A 27,692-nucleotide genomic window follows, 5' to 3' on the forward strand; every position below is an offset into this window, starting at 1 on the left:
CCTGTGGCCTGTCTCACTTACTAAGAATACTCTGGGGGAACACTGCCAGGGCTTACAACTGCTCCAGCCCCGGCCACTGTTCTGGTGGCCCAGGGGCTGGACTGCCAGTCCGCTGTTCTTGTGGCTGCTGTTACAACAGCCCCGGGGCTGACACCTGCCCCAGAAGAAGTTCCAGAAAGTCACAGAATCTGTGCCTTCAGTGACAGAATTGTAATCTTAACTATGAGTGACCTTCTGTACTAATACTTTATGGCAGTGGTTCCCAAACTTGGGATGCTGCTTGTGTAGGGAAAGCCCCTGGTGGGCCAGGCCAGTTTGTTTACCTGCCGCATCCACAGGTCAGGCTGATAGCAGCTCCCATTAGCCGCAGTTCGCTGCTCCAGGCCAATGGGGGCTGTTGGAAGCAGCGGCCAGGATGTCCCTTGGCCCACACCACTTCCAGAAGCTCCCATTGGCCTGGAGCAGCGAACCGCAGTCAGTGGGAGCCGCGATCGGCCTGACCTGCAGACGCAATAGGTAAACAAACCGGCCCAGATCACCAGGGGCTTTCCCTACACAAGTGGCATACCACGTTTGGGAAACACTGCCTTATGGAATGAGATACATAGGCACACTGATGAAATGGAAGTATTAACTCTAAATTTAGAGTTTTGATCCTTCAATGTTATTCTTAAATTCAGGTTTAAAAACAATACAGCAAGTGCCAGATAGATTTTATTACGATTTCTGCATAAAAGGTATAACATAGCATGAGGTGAATCTAGTGCTCAAATGGTTTGAAACCTTCTGGACCCTTATTACCATTACAGGGTTGCCAATTTTGGTTGGACATATTCCTGGAGATTTAATAACATGACAATCCTTAATTAAAGATTAATCTTTGGCCTGGAATCTCCAGGAATTAATCCTGCAGGGTTGGCAACTCTAATCACCAATGAGTACAAATCTCATGCTTCTGATGTGTGCTCTCCAAGGAATACAGGCCCAAGGTGGATGAGCCTGGATATACATTGGCCAAAACACAGCAAAAAAACTGCTAGGGCTGCTTTTCCCTGCAACAGGATATTCAAAGTTAAGAGCATCGAGATTTCAGGGCGGAAGGAGGAGGGAGTTCCAACAGGAAAAAAAGAATTGGGAAGAGGCCACTGCAGGGTCACAGAATAAAAGGAAATGCAAGGATAATTTTAGGTCAAGGGTAGGTATTAATTGTGGGTCATGGAGCGGTGGAGAGAAGCTGTTTAGGATGCCAGTAACTGAGACTTTTCTGACACAAATCACATATGAATGTGTCAGCTTCCTAGACCTGGGAGACCTCATTTTGCCAAATTGAAGACTTATTTGTAAACAGCAGGTTATAAATTAAGAACCACACTTGAGGCTTGAGTTTCATTTGGTAAAACAAGCGTTCTGGACTGCTGCATAGCTTGTTCTTTTGGGTGTTTTCCCCCCAATTCTCTAGGCCTTTACGTTCCATATACATGTTTTCACAATTAAATTTCCTTTGAAAAATAATGGTTTGAAAATACCCTGGCTTCTCCCGTCATCTCTAAATAGGTCTGTGTGGGAATAAACGGCATAGAGTACCTTATACATTCATTTTACAGTTCAGTACAGCCAGTGATGCATCCTCAGTTAATTCATCCTTGATTTGTGGGGAGGGCTGCAGAGGAACCAATGCAGCTGACAATAAATCCTAGCTACTCTGAATCCATAAGGATGCCACACTAGCCTGAGCTGGTATTCATTAGCAGTAACAGCATCTCAAATGCACAGGTACACTCTGACCGTACATACGCAAACATACTGTCTAATGAGAGAAACTTGAAAGATGTGCAGATATGACCCCATCACTGTAAATCCCAGAGTACTAAATAGAGCTGGGCATAAGTTATAGAATAATAATAATTTTGGCTCATAACAGAAAATGAAATTTTGAAAAATTACTGGTAAAAAGTCAATTTAGTTTGGGTCAATTTTATTTTCAGTTTCAACCATTTTAAAATGTTTGAATTTATTTTTAAAGTAAAAAATTGTAAACTTCAATCTAAATCAAAAAGCTTCATTTAAAAAACGTCAAACGTTTCAAATTAACTAAAATAATTCAGCAAAAACATGAATTTGTGAAATGAATCTGCATTTTTTTACACTGAAAATGTGTGAAATTTTGCCCAGCTCTAAATGATAATCTGGTTTATATCAGCTACAAAACAGTGACCTGGATTTTTGTTTTTACTTTCTCAAAAACACAATAGTGGATTTTAATCCAATAAAGGGCTTCTTTATTAAGGCCTCCATACTGGTCCTATTACAGTTAAAACTCCCACTGACTTTATTTAGAGCCAAATGCCAGTCCCCATAATTATAAATAAGAGAAACAATGCATATGAATCGTCTAAGCTAGCTTCCCATTTCTATTGCTTTCACTGTCTTCAAGATTTTGCAGTAACTTTTACAGGAGATGAATTCCCCTATTTAATCATGAATTCAAGTCTGGTAGAAAGCATACCTTAATGAAAGCTGACTTTGAGTGATTCTGTATGTCAGCTCTACTGACCGACTGGATCTGGATTCTTACATATTTGGTTGAGGGATTACTAGTGATAGCAACCTGTAATTATATGAAGGGAAGAAGCTTGGTGGGGAAAAAAGTGGCTCTCAAACAATTGCTCATTAACAAAAAAAAAATTGTATCAACTGCCCATTTCACCCTACCCCACATCCCTGGAATGCCATCCTGCAAATACTCCAAAATGCATATTTTTGCAGGTTATGAACCTTAATCACAAACACATATACAACTCATTAAACATTTAGCCTGATGGGAAGAGATTAGGATAAAAATGATAAGAATAGTTACTCAAAATCAATCTAAATCAAGTATAGATACCTCCAAATACAAGGTTGTCAGTGCCTAAATACCTTGTTATACTTCCCTGTAAACTCCAGCTCTTTCTTACCCTCCCTGACCCCTCCATCCTCCTGTATAAAAACCTGGTGCAGAACAAGAATGCATTTAGAAAACTGATCATTTGTTGCTGAAAGATATGCAAAGGGGAGTGGACTGTTTCAATAATCTAACCCTCTGCTGGTTTTGTTTGTTTTCATTCTGTCTCATCTTATTTCTACCACCATATATTTCTGACTTTTACTGACAACAGGCTTGATTCCATCATTGTCATACCTATTAATTAGTGCTATTCTGCAAGCAGCCCCACTGGTTTCAATGGCATTCATTGCAGAGTAAGTATCAGAGGGGTAGCCGTGTTAGTCTGGATCTGTAAAAGCAGCAAAGAGTCCTGTGGCACCTTATAGACTAACAGATGTATTGGAGCATGAGCTTTTGTGGGTGAATACCCACTTCGTCAGATGCATGTACCCATGCAGAGTAAGCATAAGAGCACGTTTAACTTTACTTATGTGAGAAAAAGGTATTAGAACTGAATGAAAAATGGGACAATTTTGAATGCCAGTTTTTTGGGGGGTGGGAAACTCTGGTAAAAGGCAGGGCAATAAACAACTCATGAACATTGTTGTAAAAATATCATCCTCTGTTAACTTTCAGTGTTGATAATGTCATTGCAATTGTTTGAATTTTGCAAATTCTAGATCCATTAAAAAAAGGACAAGCACATGCATAGATGTTTGCAGGATCAGGGTGTAAGGGACTACTTGGTGTGAATCTAAAGATGCCATAGAAAGTAGAATTGAGTTATTGTACCTTTTTTTGGCAATAGTATTACATGTTTAAGTAAAGATGCAATCTGGATGGCTATGCCTATGTGTAGATCACATATTGAACCTCTCTGAATGCTTCATTAGAAACCATCAGTTCTACAGGTACCATTCATGAAAGGAAGAGATTTTTCCAGGAATCGGATCACAGTGATTAGCCAGCATGGTGATTAGTGTCCTGGAATTACCATCTTCCAGAAGGGATATATCCAAAAGGTCTGGGAAACGACTGTGTCCTCTGATCTGTGTGGAATGCCCCTGCATTGATTAATTCAGGGAAGTCCTATGGACTGTTATACAGGTGATCAGACTAGAGATTGTCACAATGAGGCCCTTCTGTCTTTATAATCTATGAACTGGTCTACTCCTTGGCTCATTCTGAAATTAATTGCATTGTCTTTTTGAATCAGGATATCCTATACTTCACTTGGGCAACAGTCATTGTTCAAAAGAATTTCATCACATTAGCTAATATGCTGAGTACAATGTCATATAACCAGTTAAGTGTTAAGGATGCACATGCCTTGTCTGTGCATTATAGACTAGATTCTGCTCTCTGTTACACTGGTGTGAATCTGGGATGACTTCACATGATTTACAGTGGTGTAAATCCAAAGTAAGGGAGATCAGAATCTGCATGGCTATTCATTTAAAATACAGATAGATCAAGATCATCATACCCTGGCTTGAAGAACAGCATTTATATATATATAATTATATATATACACAATATAAATATAAAATTGTACATTTGGATTCAAAGCTAAACACATCTAAACAATCCCAGTGACAACTTTAGTTGCTACAAATATACGCTTCATTTACTTCTACTTAACTGACCTCGGAGGAGTTGTCTGTCTCTGCAGCATACTATAAAATGCTGTAGAAAACCGGACCCTCCTACTATGCTATCCTACCTTCTGGTCATGTTCAGGAGCAGAGGGAATTGCCTAAGGCCTTCTGCATACCTTGTGAAAATTACCTTCTTATAAAGATGCTTACGTTCTAGAGAGGAAGTTCTGATTGGCATTGCAAAATAGTATTCAGTTCTGTACCTGTGGGGCTCCACACTGGCTGCAAGGCACAGTCAGCCGCTGAGACATTGAGTGCTGTGTAGCTGGTCTCCTGTTATTCTCCAGGAAAGGGTTCAGGGCACAACTCCAGGAATCCTTTGAGGACATATGTGTGACGATTTTAATGCGTTCACAGCCTCGCTGAGAGCAATAACTGTGCCCTTTTCGAGCTTCATGAGCTTGGAGGACGATAAATAGGTACCTGACAAATGAGACCATTACAAAATGAATGAAAGGATCAGAGCTACCTGGGGTGCTATCAGAGGAGCATTGGCAAGAGACAGGATCTGTACTGCATGAAACTCCCCCTTGTAATGTTTTTCTGAGGAAAGTGACTTTAATATCTTCCTCCTATTTAGTACCCCATAATACAGCACACTATGCACAAACCAGCAAGTCAGGTTCTGCCTGGTCCCAGGAGCACTGGAACAGTCTGTATAGTGGGGGTGCTGAAAGCCATTGAACCAAACTGTAAACCCTGCATATAATGGAAACCACTTCAAGCTAGAGGGTGCAGCAGCACCCTCAGCACCTCTAGTTTCAGCTCCTATGCCTGGCTCTGCATGAGGGTGCAAACAGCTCCTTGTCATTGTGCCTTGGTGTGGAGGCCTGGAACAACTGCTGTCCTTGCACTTGAGTACAAATTCTACACAAGTATATTACCACTAGACCATCTAGAGGGAGCCAGCCACCTCCCCCCACCATTCCAAAGGGCTACCAGAGCAGGGCTGCATCCAGCCAGAGAATGGAGTAGCAGCCATGCTCTCCCTATATCCTATTGTATTATGCCTGGCAGAGGACTCTAGCAGCTCCTACTGGGGCTCTCTGCCTTTGCATTGCCTCATCCCAGACCGTCCCTTCCAGGCAAAATTCATCTCAAAGCGTGCAGAAGTAATGCTTGAAGCAGCCACTGTACCAATTCTCTGATTCTTAGGCTCATTTTTCTAGCTGTTCTAAGTATGTTTTCAACTTTGTCTATTTTGTAGTTTAGGCTGGATTAAATCACAAACAGCTCAGCTACACTATCAGGGAAATACCTGAGCTTTATCGAAAAGGGTTAATTTTAATGCTCCTTCTTTTAGGCAAATGGAAACAAATAAGTACACTTGGTTCATCTCCAGAGATTTAGCACATGTGGCTGAAAAGAGAAGGGGGAGCATCCCACAGATTATGAAATAAAAGCTAATAAAACCTCCAAAAACTCAACATCTATTTTTGGTCAGCCTAAAAAAAGCAAAGCTTAGCTAAATATAAAACAAACAGCCCTTTAGTTCCAGAACCAAGTTAGGTCAGGCCCATCAATCTGTGTTCAAAGTCAAAAAGAACAGCAGGCAGCTCACGGCTCTGTCCCCTGCATACCCTCATGAGTAACTACTTTCGCATGCACTTCCCTGGTAAATAATCTGTTTGCACCATTTGGGTAACATTTTGTACAGATTGAAAGAAAGAACAAATGAGCAAATAATTATTTCACAATTCCTATCATGAGAACATATTTACAGCATTGCTGAGTCCCACATGGCATAATATACACTCCAGGATTTGATTGGTCACATACAGTGTTTGAATGAATGACTATTTTCCTTTTTTTAATTTTAAAATCTGACATTTGTGACCTGACTTCAATGTTCGTTGCATTGGTAGGTTAGTTACAATGGGCAGTGCACATTGTGTACAAAGGTACACATACCTTTTTTGCAAGTATTTTAGCAGAACACTAAGCTGTGGTTTCTCTATTTTTCTTTAATGGAAGATATTTGGGTCTTATTAATATTACTACTATTCATTATTTGTATGATGGTAGAAGTCACAGGTCTCAAAAATTGCAGCCCCATTGCGCTGGTCACTATACATGCACAGTAAGAGTTCTTGACTTAAAGACCTTACGATCTAAATAGACAAGACAAAGGATTATTTTCCTCATTTAATAGAGGGGCAACTAAGTCAGAGCATAAATGACTTGTCCAAAGTCACACAGGAAGTCTGTGGCAGAGCTGACCCTAGAACCTAGATCACCTGAGTCCCCCATTCAGTGTCTTAAGCATAAGACATGTCTATCCCAAGGATATTAGTTTATTGGCTAGGAAGAGTTTCAGCAAAGTAGAGGAGGTTGAGGGAGGTTATAACATTTGGACTTGCGGAGATCCTGTATTCCCCTGTGGTTCTTAATGCTGTTTCTGTTCATTGTTTTGTTTTTAAATTCACTTTTTTTGTGTGTGTTTCCCACAAGCACTGCTCTGCAAAATTCAGTACTGGGGGCCTAATTCTGCTCTCACACATCTGTGAAACCTCTCACATACCTGTGAAACCCCACTATCTGCCATGGGAGCCACATGGTTATAAACAGAGGGAAAGATTTGGGCTCAGCAGCACATTTTGTCTGCCCCTAGAATTTTTTTTGAAAGGGACCTGAGGGGCAACTCTGCCTCTTCTTTAAGGCTTGCCTCACACTGTCAAAATGTGAGAATTATCCAGGGCTTCCCCTTTTGAACCAGTTCAGACACACAAACTGTGAAAGGTAGTTCTAAGTCTCTCAACCACACTGTGCACTGGAATCACCTCTAGGATGGTCACCTACTCCAGATAGATAGTCTTTTGATGTGTGATGATTTTTAATATGTATATAAACACGACGACCACCATTCTAGCGATGTGGACACTAGTGGGGGCTGTAGCCCCCAGCACTTTCAAAGGATCTGAAGCCAGGAGAGAGAGAGAAGCAACTTTCTCGGGGGGAAGGGAAATCACTGAGCAGTAGAATCTCAGCACAATTATTGTTTTTGTGTTTTCCCCTTAATTTCGCTTTCATGAATGACAGTTCAAAGTTCCACAGCCTGTCACAAAGATGCTCTTCATAACCCTGCATTTTATATACCTGTAATACAGACGGTGGGCCAAACTGTGCTCTCTCTGTGACACAAGTGTAAATCTGGAGTGACTCTTGACTTCCAAGAGGTTATTCCAAATTTACACCAGAGCACAGTTTAACCCCCCCCCCCTTAAATTTTCTTTTGGAAGGAGCACAGACGGTTTGCGGAGTGAAGATGGAACAGGTATGGTGTCAGGCAGAAATATATATACTAGTAGTGTGTCATATCAATCTGAAGAAACATTTAAAAATCAGTATGATAATATTTATGTTCTGATATCACTTGACTGTCAATTCCAGCAAAAGGCTAAAATATAGTGCTTCTGCATATAGCACCACAATAAGTAGAACTTGCAGACCTGGGCATTGGAGGTCAGATAAAATAAGACACCCACACACCCTGAAACTTTGCCCAAAAGTCTAATCAAGACTAACTAGTTTAGAAGTTTGCAAATGCTTGGTTATTTTCCCTCATTAATTTATATTTTCTTCACCAGAATTCCCTTTTTCAGCTGGAAGTGGGAGTGCCAAAATAGCACAAGACAGACTGTTCTGGCAGGATTTAAGCTCCGAGAATGCAGATAAGGTTGTAAAACTTCTGCCTTGGGATTCGGTTCTTATTGGAATCAATGCCAAATTTTGAGGATCAAACGGAACTAACTTAGTGCTGCCAAGTTCCACCCAGAAGCTTGAGGAAGTTTTTTGGAAGGTGATGGATGGCTTACAGGACTGATGCCATTTTTTCTTCACCCTCACTCACCCCCCCCCGCCATTTTGTTTTCCTGCTTTGCTACCCTTTTGCCTCTTCTGCTCTCTTCCCTGCCCCAAATTAACTATCCAGCTTCCCCCTTCCTCACGCTAGTGATGCACAGCTTCTCATCACCAATACATGCTTCACTCTCAGAAACATGCCTGAAAGACATTAGAGTGAGGAGCCAAGCACTGAACACAGAGGTAGCAGTGGGAGATAAGGGAAGGCAGATGAGGGAGAAGGGTCCCTAACGTGGGATGCTCTTTCCTTAAGATGGCTGTCCTGGCAAGTCTTGAGGCCTGTGGTTAGGAGTCAGTTATACAGTCCCACTCACCCCAATGCACTGTCGAAGTAGAAGAGCCGCTCGCCCGTCCTGTTGAGCATGCTGGGCCAGGAAGGGGCTGCGAGGTAGTGTTTTACATTGTGCACTCTCCCCGTCTGTCGCTGGTAGATGTCTGCCACAATGGTAAAAACAGCTTCCTTGGGATAACATAATGCAACATGCAGCCAGTCTCCTCTGTTGGCAAAATGGTGCAAGGGAGTGAGGATAGAGATAAAATATATGCTTGTAAGTGTTCAAGGAACTGAAAAGAAATGAGAAAAGGTCTCCTGCTGCAAGCACAATATTTAAGAGGTAGAAAGGGTCTTTGTTTTCAACACCTCCTCCCCTTTTGAAAAAGCCCAACCAAACTAACTTGGGGATTCATTTTGTCTGGAAGCAACTGCTTGTTGTTACTATAGGCCCAATCCAAAGACCACTAGATCCATAGAAAAGACTCCTATTGACTTCACTGGGCTTTGAATTGGGCTCCAGAACTGCTTTAAAATCAGAGAATTGCTCTCAGCATCCAATACAACCTAGAGACATCAATTTTCCAGGCTTTATTAGAGGACAGAATTTCTTTTCATGATGTCCATTGTAATCTCTTGAGAGGCCATTAGGCTTGGTTTTGTTCATCTAGCAGGAGGAGCTGGTTTCAAGCAGACATTTCAACAGGGGCACCGATACTGGAATTATATAGAAATCTGAGCTGAACCAGAGCCATACTTTAAAGAGACTTGCTTCTTTCACTTTATAGCAAAGTTTATTATTGTGGTTTCCATTAAAAGCTCTCTCTCCAATACTAAACTTATAATAAATAGGGCTACAGTTAGAGGGTCTTATAACTCCTGTCTTCCAGAATTTCAGCAATGTGCTGATGACAGCCAACTGAGAAGAATGCGAGCTGACTTTACGCCCTGGCTCTACCATGGCTATTTCCACTGCCACTGTTGCGGAGAGGAAAATTAGTTCAAACCTGTAAAACTATGTTACAAGTAACAGGACCACGCAAGGTGTTATAGTACAGTTCAGAAACCGACTGGGGAGAATTTTCCAGCAAGTCATGGTTTCCAGATGCATTTAGTTTAGAGATTTTTTTGTAGAACAAGAGAAAGAAGCTAAAAGTCACAGAAAGGCTACATAAGAGGGGGTGGGGGAAACAAAGAAAAAAAAGTATGGCCTTCATTGTTTCTCGTTCTCCTATTCAGTGACTCTGTGCCACATATAGGCATCTGAACCATTATCGTGGTTAACTTTACCGATTGTACCAAAGAGAAGATGGAATTCTGGGATTTCTGACTGTTGATGTTTTAAAACATTTTTAAGAATATTTGGATTCCTGTTTACACGGTGGGATGTGGTTCAGAGACAGAGAAAACCCTGTATATCCTCCAGTGTCTTTTCAAGGCCCTACAACTCTGGAGTAGAAATGAATTTATTATTCTACCCAGCTGCTGTATGGCTTATACAGTGCAGAGTTGCCAGCCAGCCATGCAAATGGAGCAGTAAATAGAGGCAAATGGATTTGTTTCGGGGAGTTCTGGGAATCTAAAAGCCAAGACTTTCGCTAAGTGTCTCCGCATTAGCCGCACTGAAGGAAAAAGTCAATCCCATTGGATACGTTCAAGTTCCTCCTGGTTTTCCCATCTTGGGTTATGTTTAAAAAAATAACAAACAAACAACAACAACAAAAAAACCACATATTACAAGGTGGAATAGAGGGCAAGCGGTTCTAGAATAATAAACCACATTCTTATACCCAGGCCCCCTCACACTGAGCCAAATACTGCCCTCTAGATTTTAAGTAACTCCAACTGTGTCACAACTCAGCACAACTAGAGACAAGAGATATTTTCAGACATATTGGCCTCCAACTAGAGGAACTACACTAGAGCCGTGGCCACGGAATATTTTAGGATAGTGTCCCAAGAACACAACTGTTTAAGGGTGATTTTTTCCCCCTCTTTGCATTGCTTTAGCACACTGGGTTCCCTGGAGATGCTGCCACAGAAACATCCCGACACCTCCTTGAAAGCCTGGGAACTGACTCCTGTGCAGTGTTACAGTCCCATGGGGGAGAAAAGCACTAAATACAAATAAGAAAGCAAAGGGGGAAGGAAGACACATGAGAGAACAGCTGAGATGGTTGAGTGTCCCCAGGCACTAAAGTCTTTTGCCAACATGACGGGGCAGACTGAATTTTGGAAAGAAATTTATTGAGGGTGAGATCTCTTCATGAAAACAGGCCTTTCTTTGCGAATGTTCTCATAGGCATACATAAGCCTTAAGGATATTACCAAAACAAAGCTTTAGAACAGTGGGGAGGGAGAGGAAAAAGTCTGGAGTCATCAGTTAAATACAAAAACAATTGATTAAATACATTTAAACAAGATGCAATAAAACAGTCTCCTATTTAATCCTAGTTTTGTTTTGAACTCTCATGTTAGCTACTTTCGCTATTTTGTAAAGGGGGTGGGGTGGTTGTTTTGTATGAGTCATTGACAACCATTATCCATACATTTTGCTTTGCTTGTCTGTGGCACTAGGGACAAGCAAAGCAGTGAAAACACGGGTATCAGATGATACCATGTAGGACCCTGCACTGCTTTTTGGGGGGAGGGATAGCTCAGTGGTTTGAGCATTAGCCTGCTAAACCCAGGGCTGAGAATTCAATCCTTGAGGGGGCCACTTAGGGATCTGGGGCAAAAATCAGTACTTGGTCCTGCTAGTGAAGGCAGGGGGCTGGACTCAATGACCTTTCAAGGTCCCTTCCAGTTCTAGGAGATTGGTATATCTCCAATTATTATTATAAATTTTGGTGAGCAGAAATTTTCAAGGTCAGAGCCTTTCTGCCAGGATCGGCTCTAGGCTCCAGCAAACCAAACACAAGCTTGGGGCAGCACAATTCCAGGGACAGCATGCCAGGTGGTTTAGGGTTTTTGGTGGTGGTGTTTTTTTGGTTTGTTTGTTTGTTTTTTGCGCTTCCACAGTTGCACTCTCAGAGGTTTGGTTTTTTTGCTTGGGGCGGCAAAAAACCTAGAGCTGGCCCTGCTCTCTGTAACCATTGTCAGGACTGCAAGGGAAATGCAGCCTCCTGATACAGTGGCTGTAAACAATCAGGCAATGTAGCTTAATGGGTCAGCAGAAGATTTAGGCTGAGATTGCTGCACACAAAAGAAAGGATGGGAGCTATTCCTGCTCACTGTGGAGTGATGAATGTAGAAAACCTTGTGGCTGGAACTTTAGCTTCAGGAAGCCTTATATTCTCTCTCTCTCTCTCACACACACACACACACACACACACACACACACACACACACCCCCCGTGGCTGTGTTTTTTGGAGAGCAGTTAAATTATGGCTCCTCAGTGTTTCTGAACTTAAACCTCTCTGTTTGGATTCTTGTTTTCAGCTGGAGAAGTAACAGCTAGAACTCACAGATGAATCAAGCTAAATTTAGACTGGCATGCATCTCTGAGCCAAAATGGGCCATGTTCCGCCTTTCCTAACATGTAAGCAATATCAGCTGGGATTTTCCAAAGCCACTGAAACCAATAGGGCTTATGTTCCTCCATCACTTTTCTGAGCTGCTCCTGTTATCATAAAGAGAAATATTTACAAATATTATATTTTTATATCTGTAAAGGAATGCCTTGATTTTAATTCATCTTTTGGAACAGACTAGATTCTAAAAGTAGTTGCAATACTTTACCTGCCTGAGTCCCCTGTGAGGATCTGCAGTTTTAGATTTCCTCATGCTGAATGAAAGATCAAAATAAAAGGGGATGGTGATCAGCAGATTGTGAAAAGGAAGTAGTGAAACCGACTGCAGATAAAATGCTGTCAAATGTAGAAAGCAGACAGATTTTCTTCTTTTAGTTATGAAGATTTACTTGTAACAATGGGTTAACAATTTTCAAGCAGAAAGTCTGATTTTTTGGAGTTGATCCTTTAAAATTAAATTAAAATCAAATTCAGATATTTTAGACACTTTAATGAAAGAAAATAGCTGTGTGTTTACAACCTTTACTGGTAACCTTATTCCTTTCATTCTCATAGTAGGGGATTTTTAAAAAATGTTGGGAGGTCAGTTTCCTCTCTGTTTTTTCCCCAGACTATTGGCACCTGAAGCAGCAAAGCTAAATAACAACTGGTACAAAGTCAAGGTTTACTAAGTCCTACCAAATATTTTCAAATATTAAAGTGAATACTTAAAATGTCTACTGGCACAGGCATATCTCAGCGCTGCAGCTTCTGCTCCTGTGTTACTGTCATTCAACAATCCACACAGTGTGTTTCATATTTTTTTTTATGCATTTGCTTAGCACTGTTTATTTTCTCTTGGAAATGGCTGTTTTGTGGCCTTTTTTTTTTATTGCAATATTGATATTTGCTGTTCTGACTCCCCAAGTGAAGCAAAAATACCAAAATGTTTAAAAAGTTCCTTTGGCCGTTGCCAGCTGCTGAACTTCTTGATCAAATGAAGCAACAAGGGGGAAGTGGAAAAAGGAGCATAGAATATCAGGGTTGGAAAGGAGCTGAGGAGGTCATCTAGTCCAAAACCCTGCTCAAAGCAGGATCAATCCCCAGATAGATTTTTGCCCCAGATCCCTAAATGGATCCCTCAAGGATTGAGCTTACAACCCTGGGTTTGGCAGGCCAATGCTCAAACCACTGAGCTATCCTTCCCCACAGAAACACACCAGTTCAGAGATTTCCTATTATTGGACACAGGATAGATCTATAGTTTACTACTGTTGAGTCCCATAGTAATTCCAGCAAAAGCTGAACCTCCCTCTACTGTTCAGTTCAAACCACAGCTTCAAAAGACCCAGAAGAGTGCCTAAGACCCCAAATGAAATACCCAAAGGAAAAAGTGACATATTCCCTTAGTACACACAAAGTATTTTATATTCACAGTGTCTAGATTTTGCATTTCTGATGCTAGTAGTTTCTAGGAATAAAAAAGGAAATATAGTAATGCCTGATTTTTCTGGTATGGTGATAAATCTGCATCTAAAGTGAGAATGGTATAACTTGGACTGGTACAAACAAGAGGTTCAGCTAAGTTTAACAGGAGTGTACATCTGTTTGCTGTGCCCTCCTAGAGGCAGAAGGCAAAGAAAGCTCTTGGACCATATAGGTTTAGGTGGAGCATTGCCCTCTAGAGGCTGGAATGTCAGACCTGAACAAAATGTGTGTGACCATGTCTACAATGCACTTTCATCAGTAAAACTTTGGTCGTTCAAGGGTATGTATGTGGGGAAAACAAAAACAAAAACACCCCACAAAACCAAACAAACAAACAAACAAAAAAACCCACCACCACACCCCCTGACTGACAAAAAGCACTGGTGTGGACAGTGCTTTGTCGGTGGGAGAGCATCTCCCACCGACAAAGCTACAGCCCTTTGTTGGGGGTGGTTTTATTTTGTTGGCAGGAGAGCTCTATCCTGCCAAAGACTGGCTACACTGTGTGCCTTACAGTGGCACAGCGTTAGAGGCCCAGCTGTGCCTCTGTAAGCTCTCAGCAGAGACACAACCATTGTTGCTGACCTTTGGAGAACATAAGGTCATAAGCCTAGCTACAGGAGATTCTATTGCAGCGTTCTGTCCCTGAAAACCCCATGAAGATTTTGTGGACATGACTTGTTCTATGGCTGATGACTATGAAATCTACAAACCAAATTCTGATCTCATGGGTGAAAATCTGGAGTATCAGTGCAGAACAGAATGTGGCTAGAGAATTAGGCTGTGTCTGCACTAGTACTTTTATCAGTGAAACTTTTGTCACTCAGGGCTGTGAAAAAATACAAACCCAAAACAGCCCAGACCGACATAAGTTTTGCCGACAAAAGCACTGGTTTTGACAGCACTATGTTGGCAGGAGACGCTCTTCCACAGACACAGCTACCACCCCTCGTTGGGGTGGTTTAATGATGCTGGTGGGAGAGCTCTCTCCTGTCAACACAGAGCAGCTACTCAGACAGATCTTACAGCTATACTGCTGTAGGGGCTGTAGTGTAATCATAGCCTAAACAGCAGAGAAAAAAAATCCAGTGATTATAGCTGCCTGCAGCACATGTTGGGAATTAATAAAGATTAACTGATTTCCAAAATATAGAAGTTAGGAGAATGGGAGATTTTTGCTCACTAGGTCAGTTTTCCCTAAACTATTACTACTCTGAGTTAGAAATGGCCCTCTGAGTCCTCCCCTCCCCAACCTATACAAGCACAATGAAATGTATTTTCAAAGCGTGTCATTTGATTCCTATTCACATCAATAAGAAAGTTTCAAATATAAATCCTCACGCACTGCTCTGAAAGTTAATATCCCAATGGGTAATACAAATCACACAGAGAGAATTCTGAAGTAAAGACGACAAAAAAGATCGTACTCAAAGCTTTCACTCCATCTTAGCAGCAAATCCCAAGAGGTGCTCAGCATTTGCATTTCCCATTGACCTCAGTGAGAAGGCAATTTGCGTGATCAGTTCACTTCTACGAGAGGTCTTCAGATACAGTGAACTGTCTGGCTGCAGGCTCATTCTGTCCACCAAAAGTTCACATTCAGCCAAGTTAACAACACAGCAGCCATCTCCTGAAGGCTAACTCCACTCCAGTGCTTGACTTGGAAAGGGGAGTGTGATGTACTCTCCACTCATGATTGGAAAAAAGGCTGAGAACAAACCTGAGAGTATCTTCACTGCCTCCTCCACCCCCACCCCCACTCTCCAATTCAAACACCTTACATTTCAGCAGACTGGCCGTGAATCCATGTTTCCCAGTGGCTCACTAGAGCTGTCCATCCCACTCCTCTCAAATTTCTTTTTAAGGCTTTTTCTTCAGTTCCAGTCCATTAAGCACATTCAAGTCCTCACAGGGACAAGACAGCTACCAGGCAAACAGCCAGCAATTTTCCTTTTCAAGGCTTTGGTAAGACTAGCTGCTTCTGAAAAACAACTCACTACAGTTCTAGTGGCAAATGGAGAGCATGTTACATTGCCAGAGCAATGTGAACCAACTAACAGAGCCTAAATCTGCATAGATAATTGACAGAGATAGTTAATATTCACACACACAGTTTCATTTTCACATTTATGCCACTTTAGGCAAAAGGGGTTATATTTTTGAGGTCCAACAAATTAAAGCTCCAGCCCAACTGGTGATAGCTAGGAGGCATGGAGAAGGAGTCAGCACAGTATTTGGCTCACAGAACCTTATATTCAGACTAAAAAGAAAACCTGTACAGAAATATTAGGAGTTTCACTGACCATATTTTTCTCTAACACGCTGGCTTTCTTGACAGTAACAATTTTATTTTTTTAATTTTCTCTCCTTAACTGGATTATCCAGCACTGTATTACTATTTTTCTGTGAACATGTCACACACACATATGGTGAGAACAGGTCTGTGGGACCTGTGAAATTCACAGCCACAAGACCCGCTGGTTTGGGGGATGGGAGGGGAAAAAAATAAAGAAAAATCTCAGCTTCCAGTGGGTGAGAAAAGAAAAAGTAACATGTCTAGCCCTTTTCCTCCTGGAGACAGCCTTGAAAATGAAACCCAAAATAAACCAAAGTAAATGACTTCCTAGAGTAGAAAAGAACATGCAGCTGGGTTCTGCATCTGCAATGGAAGGTTGTGGGTAGGGATGGATTTACAGATTTCCTGACCCGCACATTCTTCCCATATGTTTATTATGTAAAACGAGTCAGTCAAGAGTCACCTCGCTAACCTTCCCCACTATCCTCAGGCCAGCCCTGGGCACAGAAGTGGACAGGAGGACAGGTTTGGGGACAGCCTGTGAAACAGCTTGTATCACCCTCTTACTCAAAAACATTAGTGCCAGCTCCACATATTCTACTACAGTAATAATATGTAACTACAGCTAAGCAACTCGCATTCCAAGGTTTCAGTAAACATTTCAGCTCCTTTCTTAACAGCAAAGTATCTCACTACAGCTCCAATCTATTTGATTAACCTAATGGATCAAAGGTAAGTAAGAAAAAATATTTTTGAGACACAGAGTTTAAATATATTTACTAATTTCTATGTTATTTGGATATTTGAATTTGAACTGGGATATAATCAGCATATTTAGGGCTAGATTATGATACCCTAACTCACATCTAATAGCACATTATTGATTATTTGTATCCTGGCTGCACCTAGAGGCCCCAGCCAGCCATCAGAGACTCATTGTGCTAATTACAGTATATTCATGTAACAAAAAGATGGCTGCAGCCCTAAAGCTGCCAATAGCAATTTGATTTGCAGAAAAGTTGCTTTCTTCTGCCTGTGTATTTACCAATCCAGGTAACAATGGCAGAAGCAAAAGGGTTGCTCATACACTAGTTAATTTATAAAATAATAAAACCACAACTTAAAAAAAATAATCTCCGTCAGTTGGGCATGTTTGCAACAAGCTCATTCTAGCCTGGTTTTATTTGCTTTGTTTTCCTCCAGATTGCATCACTGGTAAAGAATTTAATTGTACACAAGATAAGTAGCTACAAGCAAGTATCATACTAAAAAAGCAGCTGTAGACAATAATCCCTTCAAAGTTGAAACCAGCTCATATGAAGCCAAATGCTATTAGTGCCTTGGCGTTTCATTTGGAGAGCTGGAGAATATATATGGTTTGCTTATGCTGAAGGGCACATTATGATAATTTAGGTCATTTAGATCAAAACACACATCCAGATCTCACTTTGCTAAACATGGAAAAAGTGTTAAAGTGCCACCTTTTCATCTAGAAGTTAGTCATGGGCCCAAATCAGAACCTCAAATTTGAGGCATGGGGAACAGCGTGGTGGTAAAGAGGAGATCTGAACCTAACTCTGTGGTTTGAGTTCTGGGTCAGATTCAAAATAACTCCTTTTTTCCGGTTCCTGTTCAGAAGATTTCAACACTATTGAATATGATCACAAACCCTAGCTCTGGTAGAGCCTGGAACCAGACCTTCTGACCTCAGTCTAATACAAATGAGAATCCAAACATAGCCTCCTGTGCCCATTTTTATAGAAATGTAAATATTCAGCCCTTCCATATGCCACTGTCTGAGTCCAAAGAGAACATGAATACATCCAATTTCATTCACTTCCAATCAGAATAGTACAAAATCAAAGCTCCCCAGTCCTTCCCCACAACTGAAACCTCTGCAGAGGTGAAACGAAGTGCTGAGCACCTCTTACGATGTGCTGAGTCTATCGGCTTCTATTGACTTATGTGGACACTTAGCATCAGGCCATAAGACAGTACCAATGAATAAAGCATTAGGAAGACTGCCACGTGAGTTTCCACAGTCTATGGCAATAAGGCAGATCAGAGCATCTGCAGGGAGGTTCTGTGGGGGATTGTGAGGATTTGACTGTAAGTGACCTCATCAATTTATTAAGTCTGTTATTCAGATATGCCCTAGTATTTCCTTCAGTCAGCTGAATCACAGCGGATGGGGGAAAAGTGTTTCTCTCTTAGCGTTAAACAGACCAAGTACAGCGGTATTAGCTGGTGCTCATTAGTAATGCTGAATGTACAGCCTAATTGGCCTTGCTTTTCAGGCTATTTCCATAGTACAATTTACCACATGATGTTTTGGACATTTACTTTGAGGTGATTTCAGCCCTCTTTAGATTTTCCTGATAACACAGATAAACCCTACTGATTTACTGCACTGAATCATGCATTTGATAATCGTCTCTGCTTTAGCCTCTTTCAAGATTAGAGAATCTGCACACAGACAAAGACTAGGTCATTACATTAAAGGACTTTGCCTACTGTATGAAGTGCCAATCTTTGGACCACTTCTTCAGAGTTTGAGAGGAGACACTTACCAGAGACACACAATGTTCCCTACAGTCTCCGCCTAGCTTTCCAGATTCTCTCCCCCTCCCTCTCCCTCACCTAACAAGCTTCTGTGATACTTTGTGCTTCATAAATGGATATTAGTGCTAAGTAAAGCCCTTAACCTAGTTTTTACAGATAATTTCCATCCCTCCATTAAGAACAAAAACACAAAGGAACATTGAAACAGTCTCGATGAGGAATATCGGCCAACAGAGATATGAGACACATTGTGGAGAGGTCTTAGGTCTCCGTTCATGAAACTTTCACACACAATTTATGCTGGACAAGAACAGGCTTCAGAATATTTTGATAGGTTCTACGGGACTTTATTCCCGATAATTAAAATTCCAGTTGGTATTCTCTTTCTGCTCAGTTGCCAAAACGTTTGCAAGTTACCAGGTCCAATGTTAACAGTTTCAAAAGATCTCAATAGCACACCTTCATCCTATCCTTATAATACAACTCAAATCCACCTGACTACCCTATGCACTAGAAAACAAAACAAAAAATGTTCCTTTCTGAGCCAACCTGGACATGCCCAACACTAATTTAAAGCTCAATCTGCAGATCTTAATGACTGTGGTTTTCTATATCAATTCAACTGGTGAACCAACTGCCATACCCAACAAGTCACATGGATTTCTCACTGGAAAGGAAATCAGTTTTCTTCACACAACATGCCTGTACAAGAGTTTCCACCCCAGAGCCACAGATGGCAGCAAGTGGTGGTTCAAAAGGTCAAGTTTTTGTTTGAATTCCTTAATCCCATTTACATTTTTTAGTGGTAACTGAAGGAATTTTGGGGGGACGGGTGTCACAATTACTGTGATCCTCATGTAGCCATCAAAATCAGCACTGAAGAGGTACATCCATGACACGCCCTCAGCTAGTCACAAATAAAAGGGAAGGCTCCTCCTAAGTGCTTGGGCTCCAAATAGCATCCTAGACACATGCTTGTGCAGTGCTGCTGGACACAATGGGTTAGATTCTCACCTGGAGTAAATTTGCATTAACTCCAACTGAGGCATGTCAATTTACCCCTCTGGCCCACCCAGTGAATTTCAGTGCTCCAGGCTTTTAAACCAGTGATACTTAGACTGAGGGCCAGGAGCTGCAAGTGGCTCTTTACTGTGATTCCTGCCACCCACCGTGCGATTTAATTATTAACCAATCAGGATGCTTTTACTATGTTATTAACCAATTGTAAACTACCTGGTCAGTCAGTTTGCTCCGAGTACATTCATTCACACATACACAGAATATGAAACAATGAATTCATGCTACTGGGGCTCCGTTGGGCAGTGATGATCACAAATTTGGCTCCTGAACCACTGAGATCTGAATATCACTGTCTTAAACAGATATCTGAACTAAATGTAAATTACTGCTGTGGGGATTTATGGAATTTCTGGTGGCAATGAAGGAGTTAACCAGACAAGTATTCCGTACCAGTATTATGCCTGACTGCTGGAGCAATCCGAACCCTGGTACGCATCCCACTGTCAAATTCTTTATTTCCCCCCTGACCTTCTTTTAGCCAACTCAAAATAGTTATTCCAGAAACACCAGTGCTGTCTAGCTGAAACATCAGTATCCCTGATGTAGCTATCTGCTGCTCTACCAATGCCAGGTAAAAATAACATAATGATTTAATAAAGCTGCACTGCAATTACTACTCCCAAGACACTGCTATTAAGCTTATCATTCATTTTCCTTGGTTTTGCTCAATACGCACTTTGTACATTCTTCACTATGGTAAGAGTGTGTTCATTTTTTGGTTGATTATTCACAGTACTATGTGTTTAAAAACAAACAGGAAGAAATGTTAAGGCAGGTAAAAACTTCCCAAAGGATCTAACTTGGATTGTCTACATCTTGACTTGTTATTTCTTCCATTCCAAAAATAATAAGAATGCTGCACCGAAGCAACAGTCACTTTGGAAATACTTGAGAGTGTTTTTAATCAAAATCGTCTTTTCCCCTCAGTTACTTTGCCCTTCCATGAGAACCTCTTTTCTCAGTGCTTCCCCTGTGCAGCCTAAACTCTTCATCATTCCCATTACATCATTCGAGTTCTTGCCCTACTTAGAGGGTCTAGTCTATTCAGAATGAACAGGGACTTACTAGCGAGAGTCTAGAAAGAAACAAGCGTCGCAAGTAGTTTTATATGAAGCAAAATTGTGGTTTTCTTTCAGTGTATTTCTTCAAACCAGACAGCCTGACAACTGTTTCTTGATCAGGAGGAAAAAAAAAAAAAAAAAATCTAAGGACAGGCAGCTTTCCTCCATTCAACTGATTTGATTGTGGTTCTCTTGTTGTTGTCTTTTGTGAAACCAACCATACTGCAGGGCTTTGAATACATGATACGTGATTTATGTTGCTGCCTGAATAAGGGACCAGATCTCTGGCTGGGTATTGTCAGAGACCCAGAGGCTGCATATAAATTTGAATCTGTTTTAATACTATGGGACAGAGCCTCAACTGGAGTAAAAACTGGCCTGGCTCCCCTGGAGTCACTAGTTACACCAGCTGAGGATTTAGCTCTATAATTGCAAGGAAAATTACTTTTAAAATAGAAAAATAAACGACAAAACTAGGGCTTGTCCACAGATGACAAACTGACTTTTCTTCTCTGTGAAAGTACAAGATGTTGAAAACTCTTAGACATTAATAGCTCCTCCATGGCAAGAGAGTGTGCGAGATGTGACACACATATACAACACACATATCTTGGGACTTGCACTATGGCCTATATCTACCTTCATCTTTAAATCATAGGAGAAGTTTGCAGAGACTACACCTCAGCACAGTCACTGGGGAAGGCTGCTGGGAGTATGACAGAGCAGTTCATGCTGGGATATATGATCTCTATGAATAGCATCTCCATACTGGAGATTGAGAATGTCCCTCTCTGGCAGCAGCAGTGAGTCATTTGGACAAAGCTACCAGCAGGTATTCAAAATGGATTTTGGTTGAGCAAAGCATAAACACCTCTGCTGTATGAGCACTGCCCACAAATTTGGGCAGAATTTGACCCAAAAAATTCAGCACAAAAATTCAAGGAAACCAACACCATTCAAAACAGAGCCAAAAATGCTACCTTCAGCTAAAACCTGTGCAATTTAACTGTCTTGGAGGGGCAGAGTTAGATATTCTCTATAGGGTCGATTTGCAAAGGTATTTAGGCACCTAAAGATGCAAAGACTCCTAACCTGCTTATACACTTTTGAAAATCCCACTACATGCTTACCTGCATCTTTGGCACCTAAATACTTTGTGACTCTTGCCCTATGTCAGCGTTTCCCAAACTTGGGATGTTGCTTGTGTAGGGAAAGCCCCTGGTGGGCTGGCCCGATTTGTTTACCTGCCATGTCCGCAGGTCTGGCCGATCGTGCTTAACAGTGGCCGCAGTTCACTGCTCCAGGCCAATGGGAGATGCTGGAAGTGGCGTGGGCCAAAGGATGTACTGGCCGCTGCTTCCAGCAGCTCCCATTGGTCTGGAGCAGCGAACCGCAGCCATGGGGAAGCATGATCAGCCAGACCTGCGGACGCGGCAGGTAAACAAACCCTCCTGGCCTGCCAGGCGCTTTCCCTACACAAGCAGTCTCCCAAGTTTGGGAAACACTGCCCTACATGATTAAGGTAAAACGTAATAATGCAAGAGTTTGTTTGCACAACTCTGTTCTTTTACTGTATCATCCTAACAGGACTCAAGAAGTCATATGTGCTAAAGAACCTGTGTGTCAATTATAGGGTTTTCTATATTGCTTATCACTGTAGTACCCAAGTATCTATTTTGACAATGTAAATAATGGATGTGACTCACATATTGTGAGGCTCTCTCTCCTCTCAATTACACCAGTTTCAATCAGGTGCAGCTGCACTGAAGTGGATGGACGCATGCCAATGTAAAACCCGTGTACATGTGATAAGAATCAGTCCCTTTACCCAATAGTCAAAACAGGAGAGATTGGGGGGGAGGAGGGAGAATGGAACAACCTGCAGGGGAAAAATAAGTCTAAAGTGCATATGTCCCAGTTTTATATAGAGGAGGTCCAAGAAAACATGGAAACTGGAACAGAACAGAGTTTTATCAGTTTTGAAATATTTCAGCAGACTCCTGATATTTTTAAACTTGATACAAGTAAAAAATGAAATTGCAGTGTTTAGGACAGAGAAAATGTGACTCTCCATACACATTCAAATACATTTCTACACACTTTATATTCTACACTTTATATTTATGGGAAATAAATTGGGTGTGCAGCAACTAGTGTGAACAAATGAGAAAGAGCACGAGGTCTCCTTTGGATCCAATTTCAGGGACAGCATGCTAGTTGTAAGCTGGATTTTATTTCAAAACTTACTGGAAGGAGAAAAGTCTCTGCACATCAGAAAGGCTGCAGTAAAGTGAGCACAGAGACATTTGTTTGTAATTGTGTCTGTCATAAACAACTTACTGTAGCTCTCTCAGAAGTTGCTGATATTGAGCCAAAAGATAAAATCAGCAGGACCTGGAAAAGCATCACAGCAATACTCACATCAGGGACAGAACACATTCAAAAGGAAATCTTAGGTGGTACCTGTTGAAGTTGATTGGGTACAGAATGACATCCTCGGGTGCTCTCCCATCCCAATGAATGGTATAGGCCTGCTCCAGCATCACTACAGGTTGGTACTGTTGGTATGGTACTCCTCTATTCACTCCCTGCAGCCTTAGGGGATGAGAATGGTATGTTGCTCTGGCAATAGATAAGGTCAGATTCTCAGGACGTCTGGCCTGAATATAAAGCTGAGGGTGAAAAAAAAACAAACAAACATTCATTAAGCCAACCAGGTCTCACCTTAACATCTGTTTGATCATCATTTCCTTTAAATGGCTTTGCTGATGGAATGTTCAGAACTTTCCGAAAGCCACTGAAACATTTCTGACTCCAGTAATGCAGTACATCAAAACCAGATTTTGTAGCTATCTGCATGTCATTTTATAGTGTACAAAAAGACCAGAGCACCAACCAATGTTTACAACTCAAACTCGAAGCGAAAAAGGGTGATTCAGAAAATATTACTAGGTGCTTTTTTCCCTTATAAATGCAAAACAATTACATTTTAAATGAAGGGCAACAGGCCTGATCCAAAGTTCACAGAGGTCTTTGGAGGTCTTTCATCGACTTCAATGGACTTTGGATCAGACCCATAATCTGTTGTGGAATCCACGTCTATTCCACTCTGAAGCATTTGGGGGCTGGAACATACAACTAAGGTCCTCGTAAACTTTCCCACGTTCCAAATAGTGTGTTACATGATCCACAGCACTATTCTTCTGCACTGAGCCTAACAAATGCACCCCTCTCTCACAGGGATCAGGATGTGGATTGGCTCAGCACATTCCTAAGAATGAATTTTTGCCCTGACTCTAGCTTCATGTGAAAGCCAATTTTTGCTGAAAAGCTATTTTAGCCTTTAGGTCAGAGGTGGGCAAACTACGGCCCGCGGGCCACATCCGGCCAGCAGGATGGTCTGGCCCAGCCCCTGAGCTGCCGGACAGGGAGGCTAGTCCCTGGCCCCTCCTCTACTGTTCCCCCCCCCCACACACACACAGCCACGCTGCTGCATGGGGAGCGCTCTGGCCTGCCGCTCTTGCTGGGCTGCGCGGCTTGTGCCCGCTCTCCTCCCAGGCTTTCCCATAAGCCAGTCCTGCCATTCTGAGCAGCGTGGTAATGGGGCACAGAGCGGAGGGGTTGGATAAGGTGTGGGGTCCACGGGGAGTGGTTAGGGGACAGGGAGCAGGGGGCGGTTGGATGGGGTGGAGGTTCGGGGGTGTGTGTCAGGGGATGGGGGGGTTGGATAGGCATGGGATTCCGGGGGGGGGGGCCTGTCAGGGGTCTGGAATGTGGATAGGGGTCGGGGCAGTCAGTGGACAGGGAGCAGATAGGGGACAGGCTGTTTGGGGAGGCACAGCCTTCCCTACCCGGCCCTACATACTGTTTAGCAACCCCGATGTGGCCCTTAGGCCAAAAAGTTTGCCCACTCCTGCTTTAGGTGGAACTCCTAACATACAGCAGCCTTCCCATACCAGGAATACCAAGGCAGTAGCTGGATAGGTATATTCAGATCTGCTAATGTAATGTTAGCACTTTAAAACATTGTGCAGTGCAGCCACACTCCCTGGAAGATTTAAAATAAATTGGGAGCAGCTTAGGACACATACACATACAATCATGCTTCACTCTCTCATATACCGGTCAAAAGGAAAGTGCACCCATCTTCAGCTGACTAGCACTTTAAAATTTTAAATAAAAAAAAGCATACATGAATGAGCTGGTTTCTACAAGAAAATTCATTTAGTACTACCTTTTCTGAAACAAAGATTTCACACCCTGAAGCAGAGCAAAATGGGGACAATCCTCTGTCAACAGCTTTTATTACCACTGAGGAGAATGTGTGGGGGGCAACAAAGACTAGTAAACGGAGCACTGGACTGGGAGTCAGGAGACCTGGATTCTGATCAAAGCTCTGCCATTAACCACCTGTGAGACCCTAGGCTATTCACCTTTATGTGCCTCTTTTCCCCTTTAATCTGTTGTCTGCTTTGTCTATTTTGACCATAAGCTCTTCAAGGAAGAGGACTGTCTCTTACTAGGGTATGTACAAGATCAAGCATATTAGGGACCTTATCTTATCTCTAGGTCCTACCATAATAATAATTCAACAGAGAACGTAGTGTATTTAAAAGGAGTTGCTCCATGGGCATGACACAGACTATGTGCAGAACCACAGCCCAGAAACAGGGGTGGCTCCAGGCACCAGCACACCAAGAGCAGTGCTTGGGGCGGCAAGCCACTGGGGGCGCTCTGCCAGTTGCCCGCAAGGGCAGCAGGCATGCCGCCGAAGGCAGCCTGCCTGCCGTGCTTGGGGCGGCAAAATGCCTAGAGCCGCCACTGCCAAGAAGCTGGGTCTAGCCTGCACATCACTTTTCTGTCAGGCATAACATACAGCTCAAAATGTTGCATCCAGTTGCTGCTTCCTTCTTGAAATCTAACTTCTTGGTGACAAAAAAATTGATTTGATAAGAGAAAGTGGTGGGGAGTCCAGCACAGGGGTTATGTAACTTGTGATCTGCTTTGTGGCATGATATTTTTGGAAGCGTCTCAGCTTGAGATTTCATGCCTGGGTGTCTATAGGCAGACTCTGAGCTCCACAAACAACAACAAAAGTGACCTGATTTTCACTTTCAGGTCCTATTGACTTCAGTGAAGCTGAGGATACTCAGTGCCCCTGAAAATTTGGTTAAGTGTATAACGATGGGGTTAGCAGCCTTACTGTAGGCACCTAAGATCGAAAAATTTGGCCTAAAGTCACAAGAGATCATTCAAAAAAAAATAGATCCATAATTTTTAGACATTTGCTCAAATCCTGCTCTCACTTACATTGACTTAGACAGGATTGCTCCAGAGTAATCCTAATTACATCTCTGGCCCTGGCAGTACATAAAGTACCACTGGGGGCTGGCATCTTTTAGGATCAGACTAAATATTAGAATGAAACTTGTTCTCCTTCCTCCTCCCCCTCCCACTGTTGAAACCACAAATCATAATTTAGTAAAATAAATTTCCCAAGTGAAGCATATTTGCTCACTCCTCAATGGCTCAAGCAAAAACGAATGTCTTAAGTTCAAATGAAAAACTTCTTTTAATTTATGAAACTCAAGAAAATCCGTTTGCCCTTTACATACAAGCCCCAGGTCAGGAGGTTAAAACAGTGTGTTGATCACAGTCACTGCCACCAGGTTGAAATTCTGTATAACTCACACCACAGGAGGTCAGATTTGATTATCATAATGGGCCCTTCTCGCCTTAGTGTCTTTGAATTTATGTATTATTCTTGAACTGAATGGTGTTTTTCTGAGTACGGAATGTTGGCATCATGTCTGACACTGCAAAATAATTCTCTAGACCTCTTTCCACATGAAAGTCAGCAGTATTCATCATGTCATTCTAACCGTTGTATTCCATGGCTCTCCCCCCACCCCCAAATACATGTCTCAGGACAGGCAGAAAATCCTTACATTCCAGGATGGAAAAGAAAAGCATCCTAAATACTTTAGCTGCTGAAAAGAAGTGATAAAGGGTTGTGAACTAGGCTGTCCACTGCACTTACTGTTAATAGGTTTAACAAGAAAGGATAGAAGAGTTTACGATATGCTTCCAAACTATGTTCTTTATCATCTTGTGTCAGATAAGTTATCTGGCAGGAAAATTTTCTTAATGTCTTGGGACAAAGTTACAGGCTTAACTAAAAGTATAATAATTACAATTGCTTTATAAACACTGTATCATTGTCAATGAATAAAAATGCAAGCCTTGCGGTTAGCTACAAATATTTGTAAACTTATTTCATTTCCCATTCCAGCCAACACATGCAGGATTTCCAGAATTGTAATCAAGTATCTTTTTAGCTACACAGTACAGAGTTTACATATGCTGGATACTTTGAAACTTGCCTGTTCATTTTTATTATTAAAATATAAAATGCTGAAAGTCCTAATCCAGCAATGAACTCCATGCAGACAGGCCTTTGCACTCATGTGCAGCCCCAGTGAAGCCAAAAGGTTTAGGGGACGGGAGCTCAAGTATCAGACTCACAGTGAAGTCCTCTTGTTATCCATGGAACTGAATAAAGCCTCACTGCAAGTTTCCCCATGCCACCCTGTCTGTGGAGTTCATTCCTGACCTGGAGAGGGGAGCTAAGGCTATGTCTACACTAGCACTTCTGTTGGTCAAGAGTGTGAACCTTCCCCCCGTCCTCCCCGACTCCGACTGACGTAAGTTTCACCACCAAAAGTGCCAGTGTGGACAGCGCTATGTCGGCGGGAGAGCTTCTCCTGCCAACACGGCTACTGCCATTCGTGGGGTGGTTTAATTATACCGACAGGAGAGCTGTTTCCTGTCATCATAGAGTGGCTAGACCTTACTGCAATACAGCTGTGCTACTCTAAGGTCTGTAATGTAGACATAATCTAAGTCTCTGCCTATTCAATCCCTGACTTTGCTGAGTCTGCCATCTAGGATGCCGATTAGCACTAGTTCTAGCAGC

General features: G+C 42.1%; 2 protein-coding genes across 5 annotated transcripts in view; both read right to left on the reverse strand.

The window, feature by feature from the left end:
• Positions 1-27,692, reverse strand: part of CEMIP (cell migration inducing hyaluronidase 1) — a 141,185-nt gene that overhangs the window by 82,914 nt on the left and 30,579 nt on the right. The gene's annotated exons all lie outside the window — the stretch shown is intronic.
• Positions 1-27,692, reverse strand: part of LOC127058193 (cell surface hyaluronidase-like) — a 64,529-nt gene that overhangs the window by 6,443 nt on the left and 30,394 nt on the right. For all 3 annotated transcript variants that reach the window (XM_050967793.1, XM_050967792.1, XM_050967791.1), the window contains 4 exons: positions 23,180-23,388; positions 8,760-8,942; positions 4,788-5,007; positions 2,507-2,608 (listed from right to left, as the gene is read on the reverse strand). In XM_050967793.1, the coding sequence (XP_050823750.1) occupies positions 2,507-2,608; positions 4,788-5,007; positions 8,760-8,942; positions 23,180-23,388 (714 nt within the window). The remainder of the gene's footprint in view (positions 1-2,506; positions 2,609-4,787; positions 5,008-8,759; positions 8,943-23,179; positions 23,389-27,692) is intronic.

Source organism: Gopherus flavomarginatus, chromosome 9 (assembly GCF_025201925.1).
Source record: "Gopherus flavomarginatus isolate rGopFla2 chromosome 9, rGopFla2.mat.asm, whole genome shotgun sequence".
NCBI lineage: Eukaryota > Metazoa > Chordata > Testudines > Testudinidae > Gopherus > Gopherus flavomarginatus.